The 16,787-nt window shown below is 42.0% G+C and overlaps 1 protein-coding gene across 1 annotated transcript in view; it reads right to left on the bottom strand.

Annotated features, from left to right (window-relative positions):
- LOC139262284 (RAS guanyl-releasing protein 1-like) overlaps window positions 1-16,787 on the bottom strand; it is a 107,474-nt gene that overhangs the window by 21,764 nt on the left and 68,923 nt on the right. Inside the window, exons 7-11 of the mRNA XM_070877437.1 lie at window positions 16,272-16,445; window positions 13,737-13,853; window positions 7,917-8,192; window positions 4,141-4,221; window positions 600-704 (exon numbers count right to left, since the gene is read on the bottom strand). Coding sequence (XP_070733538.1) covers window positions 600-704; window positions 4,141-4,221; window positions 7,917-8,192; window positions 13,737-13,853; window positions 16,272-16,445 — 753 coding nt within the window. The remainder of the gene's footprint in view (window positions 1-599; window positions 705-4,140; window positions 4,222-7,916; window positions 8,193-13,736; window positions 13,854-16,271; window positions 16,446-16,787) is intronic.

Here is a 16,787-nt window from a genome sequence, read left to right as displayed (position 1 = left end):
AAAAAGGTACAGCTTATTTTACTAAGCAGACAATAGGTATAGAAGAAATGAACTGAATTCTGGGTTGACATCCTTATGTCTGGTGAGTGTGGGTGCCCTCTGCAAAGTATAATTTGTAGGAGTCTATAAATGCCTCCCGCCTTATAGGATTAGAAGGAGAGTTCACATCGTGGCCTGTCTCACTGTTAATCGGCCTCTGAATTCTTCCACTACTTCTCCAATGGAAGAGTGAAGATAAGATAAAAAATAAAATTGGAATTTCAAGTAAAGTTTCTGTAACCAGATGTTTAGAATTCATGGTCGGTCGTCTGATTTTCCTTCCATCGTGTTGGAAAACTTTGCTAATGCTCAGTGCTTTTTTTAGAATGGAAGCTCAGTCCCTGGGAACACTGGGGCATGCTTTCTATTTAACCTTATTAGAAATCTATACCTTTTTGAGAATAAATGCTTGTGAAGAAATATTGTGTTACTTAATGATGGATATGTGGTGTAGCTGTACTGTCCCTTTCGAATTTAAGTCAGTAATTACTGTGTTAAAACTATGAAAAGAGCCGAGTAACTAGGTATATGGCAGAGCATTGTAGTCGGGAAAAACTTACATCAACCATCCGCTGAACATGTTTACTGATGGTTTTGGGATCAGGCTTCGGTGATACTCCAGGGGCCCAATCTGCTACTACGGGAGGCTTGCAAGGAGTTGCTGGCTAAATGATACAATCATAAAGAGCTATAAGTTACTTTTAAATTGCAAGCCTTCCATGGGAAAAACATACATTTCAATTGTTGATGTGTTTGTTGGATACTTTAATCAGTTAGCTGTTCTGACAATCTGACACAATTTCAAACAAAATTTGTTTTTGCCATGATTAATTCAATGCTGATCTTGTGAAAGTTACTTGTGCCGCGTGTCACTGCTTGTTGAGTCTTCCCTGTTCCAAAATAATTATGACCTTCGATAACTCACAAAGGACATTTTCCTTTTTATGACAAGCGTTGTGTTTTAGTTGTTAAGTAATGAATACATTTGTGGTAAATTTATCTTGCAATAGTTTCCAATTTTATATTGAAATAAAATTATCCAGTATATGAAAAGAAATAGGAAAGAATTCTACACAGACACATGAATTAGAAAAGAAAAATCAGGATAGGGATAGGGCCACTAAAACATACAGATGATAAACTCACCGGTAATGACAGTGAAATTACAGAAATATTAAATAATGACTTTGCCTCAGTATTTATCAGGGAGATTATCACAGTGAACATAACAATAGAAGAAGAAATCAAGAAAGATATAAAGACATCTCAGATAGAAAGGTGTTGGGAATTAATAATCCATGCATATTAAAAAAAGTTAGGGAAGAGATAGAGAGGCACGATTACATATATATAAAAATTCATCAGAAAAGGAAATAGTGTCAGAGGACTGGCGAAAAGGTAATGTGATCCCTATATTTAAAAAGGGAGATAGAACAAGTCCGGGGAATTATAGATCAATTAGTTTAAAGTCAGTGGTAGGAAAGATAATGGAATCCTTACTCAAAGATTTAATAGAAAAACATCTAGAAACGAAAAATATAATAAAGAAAAGTCAGCATGGATTTCAAAACAGAAGGTCGTGCTTGACCAACCTTATTGAATTCTTTAAAGAAGTAGCAGAAAGATAGATAAGGTTAATATAGTAGATGCAATATATTTGGATTTTCAAAAGGCCTTCAATAAGGTACCGCATAGTAGACTCATGACCAATGTTCCCTTTAATTTTCAAATTCCCGTGCATGTGTGTTTTTTCCATTGTAAAGCTGGCAAGCAGCCTGCGCAGGTTGTCCATACAGCCACGCAGCTTAAAAGGAACATTGCTCATGGTTAAGGTCAGAATATGTGGTGTCAGGGGACAAAGAGCAGAATGGAGAGCAAGCTGGCTACAAAACAGAAAAATGGTGTTCACCATTTGTAAAAATGATTTGGGCTTGGGAATCGGAACTATCATTTCAAAATTTGTGATGACACCAAATTAGGAGGTGTAGTTAATACAGAGGACTGTGACAAAATAAAGGAAGACATTAATAAACTTGGAGAATGGGCGCGTAATTGACTAATGAACTTCAATATAGATAAGTGTGAAGTGGTACATTTTGGTAGGAAGAATAAGGAGCCCGCATACTACTTGGAAAATAAGTGTCTAAATGGGGTAGAAAAGTAGAGGGATCTGGAGGGTACAAATACACAAATCACTAAAAGGAGCAACGCAGATTAATAAGGCCATAAAAAAATCAAACAAAGCGCTGTGGTTAATTTCTAGAGGGGTAGAATTAAAAAGCAGAGAAACTATGTTAAACTTGTATAGAACCTTGCTAGACCACACTTGGCATATTGTGAACAGTTCTGGTCTTCATATTATAAAAAGAATATAGAGGTGCTGGAGAAGGTGCAAAAACGATTTACAAGAATGATACCAGAAATGGGAGGTTATACCTATCAGGAAAGATTGAACAAGCTAGAAAAGAGAAGGCTGAGGAATGACCTGAAAGAGGTCTTTAAAATTATGAAAGGTTGATAGGGTAGATGTAGAGAAGATTTTTCCATTTGTTGGAAGACCAAAACTAGCGGCCATAAATATAAGATGGTCACTAATAAATCCAATAGAGAATTCAGGAGAAACTCCTTTACCCAGAGAGTGGTTAGAATGTGGAAAGCGCTACCACAGGGAGGAGTTGCGGCGAATAGCATAGAGGCATTTAAGGGGAAGCTGATTAAATTCATGAGGGAGCAAGGAATAAAAAGGATATGTGACGAGGTTAGATGAAGAAGGGTGGGAGGAGGCTCGCGTGAAGCATAAATACCAGCATGGATCTGTTAGGCTGAATGACCTGTTTCCATTCTGTAAATACTTTGTTATACTATTTAATGTATTAATCATCCATCTAGGATTAGTTTATTTTGAATTTGGTGGAACTCAGAGTTGGGTCTCTGTGAAGTGTGAAACTACAGCACTACTAGATACATGCACATTATTCCATCAGACCGTCTACTCACAACAAGACTAGCAGGGAATACAGAAGTAACCCCATAACTGTGGATAGCTACCTATTGCAGACTCAATAGCCTCCAGAGATATTGATTTATCGCCTACCTCTTAACTAGATGGGCAAGCAGTGCATGAACACCATTTCTAGATCCCTTGCAAATATCAACACGTACCCCACACTAGGACACAAAGGATCAACCCCATCAGTAGACTTCCACTGGTTGTCTCCCACTACTCCGAGCTGTTTTTTAAAATTAAAAAAATCCCCAAACTACCTTTGCCACAATAATTATACTGCTGCACACCCAATAATTATGTCAATGGAGAGATTTCTATGAAGGTGGGTAAACAACTAACATAAATTATGCAGAAACATCTCTGCACATGGTTCATGTCATTTTGTTTTCAAGGAGACACATATACCCAAACAGGTAGTCAGTGAATTATCCTAATCTGGCTTAATTTGGATCATCCCCTGTTGTACAGAGGGCTAGGCATGTACTTCAGCAATATTTAAATCAGTAGACACATCTGAACTTGAAGCTATCTTGGGGTAATAACGGGCAATATCGTACCAGCACCCATTTTACATGTCTCCTGGAGATATGTATAGCAGACGGTTGACCCATTATTAACTGATTTACACAATCACCCAAAATCAAATTGAGCAACTCCAAATGTTATTGGATTCAAATATTTTGCAGCTATATCCAAAATGGCTCAGTTCAGGTCAATTTAGCTTCTCAATTGGGATTCGCATTGAACCTTGTATAATATTTCAAAATTCAGAGAAAAAATACAAATTAAGTTTGTTTGTGTCCTTGTTTTTAATTTAACTTTCAAATTGTATTAGAGTTTTTTGAATGAAAAAATTCCCAGATATGCAATAACTGCTTTCAGACTAAAATCATTTACTGACTTAGAGCATCTGATTTGAATATGATCAAATCTGATTGTCTTTAAAATATCTCCATCTGCACCTTCATGTAATATAACTGATCAAATGATAAGATGATCACAGCTATAATCAGCAGTAATGGGTGTCACAACATGGCATTTAATGTAAAATACCAACATCAAGTGATAGAAATGGCATGAGGAGACTTTCTTACTGGAACTTTATTGTTTCTCGGCTCACGTGCATATGAAAGCTCATAAATTTCATCTTCGGAGTAGTAGAGATCCAGGGAGAGCTGAAATAGTGCAGAGTATCAGTCACACAAAGTTTCAAACAAATGTTTTTGTTTTAACGCACTGCATTATATAAATGACTAATTTTCAACTGTGCCTTCTATTTTAAATTGAAAGACTCATTAATTCAGAAATGTTATACTCATGCATTTCAATTAATGATTTATTGATTAATCAAACTGCACCAAATGGCTTATGTTAGAATGATAGTTGAACCAATCACACTTCATTTAACTGCACCAAAAGCTCCTTTTAAAAGAACCCTGGTACAGAATATTTCAGAAGATCTCTATCTCTATCACGGCCAGACCTTTTGATTCTACTCCACTGTTCATCCCTCTCTCTTTTTGACTAGCTTACTAGGGTACGATTTCACAGGCACCTCGTCCCTTGCCCCAGTGAGCTTTTTTCATCTGGGCAGTGACAATGAGGGCCAATGGGATATCTGACTGCAGAGGACATCAGAGCCTATCCTGATTATGTCTCACCAGGTGTTCACTAACACAGTAGGGGATCAGGAGCAGATACCTTGACTGATATATACCTTGACTGATATATACCTTGATTGATATATACCTTGACTGATGTATAGCCTGACTGATGTATAGCCTGACTGATGTATAGCCTGACTGATCCATAAGCACTGTAGCTAATTGTAGTACCTCTACTGCTGCACCACTTAACATCAGCAAAAAATGAGATGAAGGTTAGACCTCTGAAGCATTGGAGTGGCTCCGCAGCATTTTTTTAAACATAGAAACACTGTGTTCAGCATGAAAATATTCCTAAAGGATCACTGGTAAGTACATCTTAAACAGATATAGCAAACAACAAATTATCCAGTACAAGCACTCAATGGGTTAGAAATTTGGTTCTTAGCGAAAACGGTATTTTTTCACCAAAATTACCGTTTTCGCTTCGCTATTGCTATCAGGCCGGAAATTCAACCTTTAATTTATGCAGTAGTAAAAATCGGCATTGCACAAGGATTCGCAGCGCAAACCGCGATCCTCACCAACTTTAGTCCGAGGCTGATACCGCTGCGAGTTGAGCGGAGGGCGGAAAAACACCTCAAAAAATAAATTGGAAAAAACAAAAAAAAATTTCAAAAAACATTTACAAGACACTTAGCGATCAAATCGCTGAAAAAGAATAAATAAAAAATGTAACTTACCTTTTTTGCAGGTCTTCATACTTAGCGCTGCTCCAAGGGCTGCAATACAGCTTTTTACATGTCAGTATTCTGAGTGCAAAATACAGGTGCGCTCAGAGCTACATTTTTGGGGAAAACGTAATTCCAGGTCTTGCACGGCGATGCTCCTCTCTCCAGCGGCGGTTTTCAAGTCCCCAGCAGTACTTGAAAACCGCTGCCGCAAAACATCACCGAAATTCCCGCCGACCAGTTAATCGCCAAATATGGTGAAATATCGGCAAGAATCCGGTTGCAAAGTCGGCGAATTTCTAGCCCATTAATAACTTTACTGGAAAACAAGTGCTTAATGCACACGTGCTGTGAAAAGTGTGGCTCTTCCCTAATTCATTGCTGCATGAAAGAGAACTGTCACTTTTCACATTATTTACCTTGTGCAATACCCTCCTAATACCCAAAGTCAGAGTGAGTGCGCATCTATCTCTTTACCTCACCGCTCCCCACCTCACCCCCTGCAGAGTATAAGAATATAAGAAATAGGAGCAGGAAAGCCATTCAGCCCTTCGAGCCTGCTCTGCTGTTCGATAAGATCATGGCTAATCTTCTACCTCAACTCCACCTTCCTGCACTATCCCCACATCCTTTCGTATCTCAAAATCTATCAATCTTTATCTTGAATATACTCAACGACTGAGCATCCACAGCTCTCTGGGGTAGAGAATTCCATAGATTCACCACCCTCTGAGTGAAGAAGTTTCTCCTCATCTCAGTCCTCATGGCCGACCCTTTATTCTGAGACTGTGACCACTGGTTCTACACTCCCCAGCCAGGAAAACAGCCTCTCAATATCTACCCTGTCAAGCACTTTAAGAATTGTATATGTTTCAATGAGACCACCTCTCATTCTTCTAAACTCTAGGGAATATAGGTCTAGTCCACTCAATCTCTCCACGTAGGACAGTCCCCCCATCCCAGGAATCAGTCACGTGAACCATAAGCAGGCAGCTAGGAGGTGCACAAATTTTGTTCTGGTAACAGCTCATGCTCCAATGCTCGCTTTCTCCCTGAGGAGGAGTGCCTGGGCTTTGTACAGCACTTTGTGGGAGAAGGAAAAGCTATTCAACAACACATCAATTTTAAAAGTGTGTCTATAAAACCAAGTATTGAATCATGTCAGACATTACATTGTGTAATAAATAGACAGGTATCATTGGAAAATGATAATATTCAAAATTTAATACACAGATACAATTTAACTGGTTGCCCAATCTGAAGCTGCTGGGCATTCGTGACTGATTAGGATTTTGATATATTATCTGTAACTGGATTCTATTTTACATGTCCTAATGGGCTGTCCAGAGGGTAATAATCCCTAATAAGGCCTTGCATTTGAAGAACACTATTTGAATTTGTGTGATTACATCTAATAACGGCAATGGAACAAGCTCCAGGCAAATTCTGCACTGTGAATAGGGAACCAGCTCTCTGCTCCCTTTCAAGCATAGAACTACCTGTAGGCAGCACTACAAATACAAATGGAGCCAGCTGGTTGAGGTGTGAGTGAACCTGCTGAAAACAATGCCTGCTGGGAATAGTGGAATCAGATTAACGCTCATCCATTTTAATTTAAATTCACCAATTGTGTTTTCAGAGTGCACCTTCTCAGAGTTCTGCTTAGTTTAATACTGTGGATAGAAACACAAAGGAAGTGGTGTGGTGAGGTCAAACGTATAAAGTGTATTTTATATCCTTATACCATTGTACTTCACAAGTTGTTCATTTTACTGTTAACCATGCACTTTAGATAAACCATAGAAGGAAAAGGTTGACAGCTTTTAAAGGATAAAGATGTTTGGCTAAACTTAAAAAACAATTAAGGAAAGACTTGTGTGTCATTTTTGTCAGAATGAAATCATGTGTACGTGACCTGCTGATGTGTTTTGATACAATTAATTTTGATGTGTTGATTTTAAACTTGTGAATAAAAAGGGTTGCCTGAAGATGGTACTTTCTAAAAGTTTCCCTTTGCACACTTCAGTGTAGAATTATCACCAGCACAAAGCATTTTATTAATAATGCCCATTGTTGCAGATCAAGAGTTTCTGAACTGGTTGGCTTGTGACCAGGTTGACCAGTCACAATATCGGTTAGTTATAATTTAGGCTAATGCCAGTAAAGCATCAATAGTCTAGTATCGGTCTCAGAATCTGTGCAAGACAAGACATTAGAAATAACAGATCTATACTTTGTTCTTGAGGATTAGAACTGACCGATTGATCCAAATATTAGGTTTCTCATCAAGGAATCTGTATTATTGGTGTCTTTTCTGTAACTTAGCTTCCATACTTTTTGAAGAAATACTTAGTATGGATCAACTTGTTTCACTCAATGATACATTGTGTACTTTGGCTATATTTTCATGCCATTTTTGAAAGCCCTTATGCCCCAGTGTTTAGAATGTCATTTTCTTGCCTCTACTAGTAGTGCGCCTTAGGATTGCTTAACCAGAGATGGGCCAAGACACTATCAGAGTAAAGGTAGACGTACTGTGAGCAAGTGCACCAGGTCTTTGTTTGCTTCCAGAGGAGGTGCAGTGTTCTGAAGCTGGACAAGCTCATTGATGTGATTGTAGAGAGTCTGCAGTTTGTGTACATTAATTTTGTTCTCTTCAACACAGTCTGGCAAGGCTTCATGTAGTGAGATAAGATCTTTCAGGTGGACGCCCAAAATAGGAATCTTGAAGTCTGTGCATTCGCTGTACACGCGTCGGTAGTTGTTGTAGTTTCCACTGGACGAAAGCAGCTCAGTCATTTCATTCATCACCTACATTTAAAAACCCAGAGTTACAGATACGTATTTTTGAACATTCTTACTGAAATGAAACATTTGTCTTAACCACACATTTTTCCTTTTGATAGCTGTGGGGGTACAAGTGTCCAATGAAAGCTTATGGTTAAAAACAGTGGGGTGGAAATCCAGCTTGGGCGCCAATACAAAATGGTCGGTAGCACATCAGCCGCCTGTGATTGTCCACCACCATTTTTGACCAGTTGTGGAAAGGCTTTGCTCTGTTTCATTGATTGTGGGACCGCTTAACTCTGCCTTTAGTCAGCTGTTTTTGGTGTTTAGCCCGCAGGAATCCTGTGTTGTAGCTTTACTAGGTTAGTGACTCAACCTATGCTTGGTGCTGTTTCTGGCAGACCTTTCTAAACTCCCCATGGAGTCAGGTCTTGCCTCCTGGCTTGATGGTGATGGAGGAGTAAGGAATGTGTCGAGCTATGAGGTTACAGATCGTGGTGGTATACAATTATGCTGTTACTGATAGCCCACAGTGCTTTCGCCAGCTTGCTCGCTGGTGGTTCTGCTCTTGATGACAGACATTGAAGTCTACCACATAGAGTACATTATGTGCCCTTGCTACCCTCAGTGCTTTTTCCAAGTAATATTCAACATGGAAGAGTACTGATTCATCAGTTCAGGTGGGGATGTGATAGGTGATAATCAGCAGAAGATTTTTTGTGCCTTGTTTGACTTGAAGGCTTTTGATTTTGTGGGGTCCTGAGTCAATGCTGAGGACATCCCAGGGCCAAGCACATGTGATTTAATACCACTGGGTCCCACCTATGCTGGCGGGACAGGACATGCCCAGGAATGATGATGGAGGAGCCTGGGATGTTGGATGATAGACTTGACTGAGTATGACTACAGAGTCAGGCTGTTGCTTAATTAGTCAATGCGATAGCTTTTACAACTTGGGCACCAGTTTGCAGATGTTGGTGGGGAGGACTTTGCAAGGTCGACTGGGCTGCGATAACCTGAGTCTTTTCCTGATCTGAATCCTGGATTGTTCGCACTAGGCACTGGCTATCTGTAGAAGAATCGTTACTTTTTTTTTGTTTTCTCGATTTTTATCTCTGGCTCTCATTTTCTTTACCAATGACTGATGAGGAATTATAATTGAATGTGTTTGTTATCAAGTGTGTTTCAGATCCCAAACCCGCAACCTCTACCACCTAGAAGGACAAGGGCGGCAGAGGCATGGCAACACCAAGTTCCCCTTAACATCACACACCATCCTGACTTGGAAATATGTCATCTTTCATTTATCATTGCTAGGTTAAAATCCTGGAACACCCTCCTTGACAGCACTATGGGAGTACCTTCACCACAAGGACTGCAGCAGTTCAAGAAGGTGGCTCACCACCACTTTCTCAAGGGCAATTACGGATGGTAAAAAACGTTGGCTTTGCCAGCGACACCTACATCCCAAGAACAAATAAAAAGAAAAATACTGCAGATGCTGGAAATCTGAAATAAAAACAGGAAATGCTGGAAACACTCAGCACGTCAGGCAGCATCTGCGGAGAGAGAAACTGTGGTGTATGTAGGCACCTTTAGTAATGACTCCACGAGGCAGGGTATGCTACTTAAACTGTGTAGACCTGTAGTCCTTTATTTGCAGCTCCTGAGTGACGACAACAAGCTGTGAGTTCCCTTTTATACTAGGTTACCTGCCGTGTGCAGGCAACCCCTAGGTTTCCAGTAGCAGCACCCTCTGGTGTACCAGTAAGGTGTATACAGTATAAGGGTACATTCAATGTGGCATAACAGTGTTACAGGCGTGCATACACAACAATACTCCCCCCTGAGCATTTTTCATATCCTTATTGTCATGACCAGGGGAGGTGATCAGTGGTGGGCTATGGGAGGTTGTGGTGAGGGTTGTGTGGTTGCCAGGTGTGAACCCTGTGCTTGAGGCTGGCCTCATATGTTTCCCCTCCCTCACACACAAACCAAGTGGGTGTCACTGTTGTGGGATCCCTCGGGGAGGTAGCCACAGCAGCAGTGGGGTGGTGGGCAGGGCCACAAGACTGGGTGGGCTCCTTGTCCACCAATTGGGATGAGGGTCAGGTCATTCCAGGGTTTGCCAGGGAAGCTGGAGGGTATTGGCTTCATGCTCCTGGTGTTGGCCCTGGTGGCCAGGGGCTGTAGGGCTGGTCTGGTGCAGGTTGCCATTGGTGGTGGCTGGGCTGCCCATTGACCACTGTCCCTGTAGTGGGTCTGCTCCCACTGCCTGTGTGTGTGTCCTGCAAGGGACATCACATTCGTTCCAAAGGTCTAGGCTACATGGTTAGGTAGCCTGCTGGACCTGGGGGTCTCCCACAGGGGGATTCCATTGGCATCAGCATGGTCCCTGTAGGACCCAATGCCCTTTGGCAGTGTCCTACCGGTATAAATGACACCGTGGCTCTGATCACACATAGTCAAGCCTGCATTATACAATCTAGCATTTGCATCACTTTTGGATGTCCTGGTTTCAACAGACATGGTTACATTAGGCATTTCACAATCTCTATCATTACTGTTAAGCACAATAAACTTGTTCTTAACCTTACTGACACCTGCATTCATATCATTAGTCACATTAGTTAAACCAGCATCACAATTCATTGTTACATTGCATATATTTTCATACTTGCACCCTTTAATCGCATCTTTAGCTTTAAAGTCCGTATACTCAAATAGTTGAAACTTCCCCTTTAAATTTCTTTGGTTACCGGTCTCCTTTAAGGGAGCCTTCAAATCCGATTGGCCGCTCGATGTCATGTGATGCTCCTCCATGCTCACTGGTGGCATGGCGGTGGCCATTTTGATTGCGTGTTTCTCCTTGTGCTGCTGGTGCTGCAGCCATTTCCTGGCTTTCCTGCAGGAGGGCTGTGGTGGTCTTTTCTTCCACAGGGCCACTTCGCCTGATGTGGAACTGGTTCATCCAATTCCTGCCCAGCAGCGTGGGACCATCGCTGGTTACAATCCACAGGGGGAGTTTGTTCAACATGCCGCCATGGGAGATCTAGACGTCTACACTGCCAACGATTCAGATTTTACCTTTGGTATAGGTGAGCAGTTTTGCTTGGACAGGAGACAGTTTTGGTCGAGTGGCAGGATTCATCCAAATTTTTTCAAAGGTCATTTGGCTCATCACAGACTGGCTCGCCCCTGTGTCGATCTCCATGGAGACTGGGACCCCATCGATGTCCATTTCCATCATCCACAGAGAACTTCCGGTGGAGCCAGGTAAAGATTCCATACTCTTCTTTCAGGGTTTGAGCAGTTTCATCTTCATCTGTGTCGGAGCCCCGGTGATCAGCCAACTCATCAGGGACGTGGTGAGTACAGCCTTTTCTGCACATTCTCTGAAGGTGCCCTTTCTCTTTGCATGCATAGTCTTTGTAGCGGCATTGGTGGGCCCTGTGGTTTCCTCCACAGCGCCATCCGGTTTGCCCCATGTGGCGGACTCGGGGCAGCATTTCTGCCTTTAGAAGTATCCATGTGGTGCACTGCACTCGCCGATTTCGAGTCCTGGGTCAGTATTCGCCTGGAGCCGCTGGCCGAAACTATGTAGGGCTGGCTCACTTGAACTGCTTTCTGCAGGCTGACCGTGATGTCAGCCGAGAGCAATTTGTGTAGGAGGCTTTCGTGGCCGATTCCGATGACAAATATGTCCCTTAGTGCTTCATTAAGGTGGTCACCAAAATCACACAGTGCAGCTAGTCTTCTTAAGTGTGCAGCATACTTGGCAATTTCTTGGCCCTCAGGTCGCCTGGCTGTGAGGATGCTTTCTTTCGGTTTTAGTTGTTCCTGTATGATTGTTACAAGTTGCTCATAGCTCTTGGTGGTTGTCTTCTCCGGGGCTAGTATGTCCCTGAGAGACCATAGATGGTGGGCCCACAACTGCTAAGCAAGATGGCCCTGCGTTTGTTCGGTAGAGTAGCCGGTGTGTCCCCGTCCAGGTCAGTGGTTATAAAGAAGTGTTCCAATCTTTCCAGAAAAGCGTCCCAATCTTCCCCCTCTGTAAATTGCTGAAGGTTCGTGACCTCGTATTCCCGTCGCCAGTTGTAGCCTATGTAGGCACCTTTAGTAATGACTCCACGAGGCAGGGTATGATACTTAAACTGTGTAGACCTTTGGTCCTTTATTTGCAGCTCCTGAGTGATGACAGCAAGCTGTGAGTTACCTTTTATACTGGGTTACCTGCCGTGTGCAGGCAACCCCTAGGTCTCCAGCAGCAGTACCGGTAAGTGTACCGGTAAGGTGTGTACAGTATAAGGGTACATTCAATGTCACATAACAGTGTTACAGACATCACACAGTAAACAGGCATGCATACACAACAGAAACAGAGTTAACGTTTTAGGTCGATGACCTTTCGTCAGTTCCGCGTTTCTGTTTCAGATCCCGTCGGCCTTCAGCCCACAACATAAGTTCACCTGAATAGTTAAAAATTCACGTTAAAAATTAACATTTAAGATCATACAATACAATATTTCTGGGGAGATATTAGAGTGAGGGAGCCCTTTCAGAAAATGCAGAACACTATTGAATAGAATCCCAATCAAGTTGTCTTTATTGTAAAGGCATAAGTTGAATGGGCTGAATGTCCTTTTCTGTTCTTCACCTTGTATCTTAATTTCCCAGTGCAAATATCAATTTGAAACTGAAAAAGATAGCATGAAGTTGATAATACTAAATCTTTAATAAGTTGTCATTTTTCAGAGGGTATATGATGTGGGGGAATTTTTACACCTTTTGCACTATAATTGCATAGGTACACAGGGGAAGAACATTTAACCTACTCATTTCACCTACTCATTGATGCCATATTTAGCACGTTTGTACTCTATATTGTAACCGGTCGGCAGCTAAACCCGAACATTCCTGTCATCACAAAATTATGCTCTATGTATTTATTTCCAACTGACTGACAGCTTCTAAGGTGTATACAGAACATGGGTAGGAACATGTAACTTCACTTATGTCAGAATGGGACTACTATGTTGTATCTGCCACGGATGTGAACCTGTTAATTACTAAGGGGCCAGAATATTTGCTGCATGTTTCCTCTTTTAGATAAAAAGTTGTTGGTCTCTTGGAATGATGCTGTTGTCAGCTGGGATGGTAGTAGGGGCTGCAAAAATTGGCCTTAATGTTCGTGAGCTAGGAAGGGGAAAATCAGCCGGAATTCCTATTCCTGACTCCTGCTGGAAGCTCTACATCTACGGGTATTTAGTGAAGACTTTGTTGCGCTTGGCGGTAATGCCTCCCACAGTTCATTAGCCTATAGTATACACTGTCTGGGCTCACACAAAGAATGGCCATAAGGTATCAGAGAGCACTTACTGCCCATGGAGCTATACCCAAGCATGAGTTGCAGCTTCAGGAGAAGGGGTTAGGGGAAGGAAATGTTGTTGCAGTCAGAATTGCAATGTTCAACAAATGTGAGTGTTACAAACAGCCTTGCAACATCACAAAATGATGTGAAGACCAGTCTGTATAACAGGTAGCAGACACTCAAGAAAAAACACCAACCTTATTAACTTCATGAGGGACACAGGCGCTTGTTTCTTTGAGTCTGGAGATCGAGCTGTGACACAAACCTCCAACCACTGCCATTAGTGTATTAAAGTTCTGCAGCTGCTGAAGTTTCTGTGGAGAAGGTAAGATGACAATGCATTCTAGATCAAACGAGAAGAATGGTATAGCAATGAATGATTCAGATCTACTGCACTGCAACCCATAATTAACACCTCCACTTGGATTCAAAACAGTAAAATATATAATCTATTGAAATACTTAAAGGTACATATTTTCCTGTGTGTGTGAAGTTAAAGAAAAATTCCCTTGCTAAGTTATAATTATGAACCAATGACTATTTAATCTTTTATCTTTTGTTGAAATCTTTGTTTGGACAGCGTTCTTCATGGTTTTACATTTTGTACTTGGTTCTCAAAGTTGCAGGAATTTCAGACAATGTGATCTGCCACTTTATTCTTAAGCTGCTAATAAATAATATTGAAGGGGAAGTCATGTTTGACAAATTTGCTGGAGGTCTTTGAGGATGTAACGAACAGGGTGGATAAAGGGGAACCTGTGGATGTGGTGTATTTGGACTTCCAGAAGGCATTTGACAAGGTGCCACATAAAAGGTTACTGCACAAGATAAAAGTTCACAGGGCTGGGGGTAATATATTAGCATGGATAGAGGATTGGCTAACTAACAGAAAACAGAGAGTCGAGATAAATGGATCATTCTCTGGTTGGCAACCAGTAACAAGTGGGGTGCCACAGGGATCAGTGCTGGGACCCCAACTATTTACAATCTATATTAACGACAGGGAAGAAGGGACTGAGTGGCCAAGTTTGCTGATGATACAAAGATGGGAGGAAAAGCAATGTGTGAGGACACAAAAAATCTGCAAAAGGATATAGACAGGCTAAGTGAGTGGGCAGATGGAGTATAATATTGGAAAGTGTGAGGTCATGCACTTTGGCAGAAAAAAAATCAAAGAGCAAGTTATTATTTAAATAGAGAAAGTGCTGCAGTACAGCAGGACCTGGTGGTACTTGTGCATGAAACATAAAAAGGATAGTATGCAGGTACAGCAAGTGATCAGGAAGGCCAATGGAATCTTGGCCTTTATTGCAAAGGGGATGGAGTATAAAAGCAGGGAAGTCTTGCTACAGCTATATAAGGTATTGGTGAGGCCACATCTAGAATACTGTGTACAGTTTTGGTTTCCATATTTACAAAAGGATATACTTGCTATGGAGGCAGTTCAGAGAAGGTTCACAAGGTTGATTCCGGGGATGAGGGGGTTGACTTATGAGGAAAGGTTGAGTAGGTTGGGCCTCTACTCATTGGAATTCAGAAGAATGAGAGGGGATCTTATCGAAACGTATAAGATTATGAGGGGGCTTGACAAGGTGGATGCAGAGAGGATGTTTCCACTAATGGGGAAGACGAGAACTAGAGGGCATAATCTTAGAATAAGGGGCTGCCCATTTAAAGCAGAGATGAGGAGAAATTTCTTCTCTCAGTGGGTTGTAAATCTGTGGAATTTGCTGCCTCAGAGAGCTGTGGAAGCTGGGACATTGAATAAATTTAAGACAGAAATAGACAGTTTCTTAAACGATAAGGGGACAAGAGGTTATGGGGAGCGGGCGGGGAAGTGGAGCTGAAGCCATGATCTTATTGAATGGCGGAGCAGGCTCGAGGGGCTGAATGACCTTCCCCTATTCCTATTTCTTATGTTCTTGTGTAATAACACTGCTGCTACAAGTGTAACTTTGGACCATTACAGTCTCTCAGAATATTTGATGATACAGCCAAAACATGGATAAGTCAAATTTTAATTGGATTTCTTTGGTTCATTCTTTCAATATCCATCCATCTATATAGGTGCAGCGTCGAAAATCTGGAGTTCCGGAATCCAAAATGTTCTGGAATCTGGACCGATTGGTGGCAGGGTCGTCTGGAATTGGTAAAATGTTCTGGAATACGGACCTGCTGATCCTGCCAACCTGGGGGCATCGCCGCTGCCTGACCATGGGCCTTGCCTCGCCGCCGCTCGCCTCACCTCTGGGCCTCGCCGCCGGCCTGCCCGAACAGCTCCTCTTCGGTGGGGCCCCGCCCGAACAGCTCCTGCACGGCGAGGCCTGCCCGAACAGCTCCTCTTCGGTGGGGCCCCGCCCGAACAGCTCCTGCACAGCAGGGCCCGCCCGAACAGCTCCTCAGCGACCTCCCCCCCCCCGGCCCCCTTTCTGACATTCCAAAATCCAGAAATTCCCAAAATTGGGCTCAGGTGTTTCCAGATTTGTGATGTCAGAAAGACGATCGATAGTCTGGAAAAGCCGAGGGTTCCGAATTCTCGATGCTGCACCTGTATATGGGGAACCAGTACAACAAACTGGACTTGTGATTTTATTTATCTCATGGACTACTGGGTTAATAAGGAGGAAGCATTGTATAATCACAAAATATTCTAAATATTTACTGTGACCGTAATGGTGCCCAGGCCACACACTAACTGCATATTTGGCAAGAGGCAGTAGTATCATCCATACCTGAGCCACACGAATAAACTTGGTGAAGACTTCAGCACGTAGCTGTGGTGTAGGTCTGCTGAGAACCATAAGCTGGACCCACTGTGAGATGCCATTACACAAAGCAACAGAGCGTTCCATTGTGGGATTGTCCTTTACACAGCCAGTCAACACATAATTCTGATAATCTGAAAACTGGATAAAGCAGAATCCAATTATATTCTGCTTATTATCAATTCATACTTGTCCCATCCTGCCGTTATACTGTAAAACAGCTTCTAATTGAAGTGCACAGTTGAAGTCACAATTATAGCTAACTGTTTGGCCATAGACCTTCCCACATGTGACAGGAAGATCTGTACAGCTCAACAATATAAAAACATGCAATAACTAAACTTTTTGAGCACTCCGCCAATCAACAATCAGAAAAATATTATACCCAGCATCATTGCCACTAACAGAAAACATGACCAGCCATGAGCAAAGTGTCACTGGCAATGCACCATGAACCATCTCTTAAGGTGCTACTGAAGGTAC

The sequence above is a fragment of the Pristiophorus japonicus genome, chromosome 4 (genome assembly GCF_044704955.1).
Source record: "Pristiophorus japonicus isolate sPriJap1 chromosome 4, sPriJap1.hap1, whole genome shotgun sequence".
Lineage (NCBI taxonomy): Eukaryota > Metazoa > Chordata > Chondrichthyes > Pristiophoridae > Pristiophorus > Pristiophorus japonicus.
Note: the sequence above shows the minus strand (reverse complement) of the source record. Positions and strands in the feature narration are given on the sequence as shown.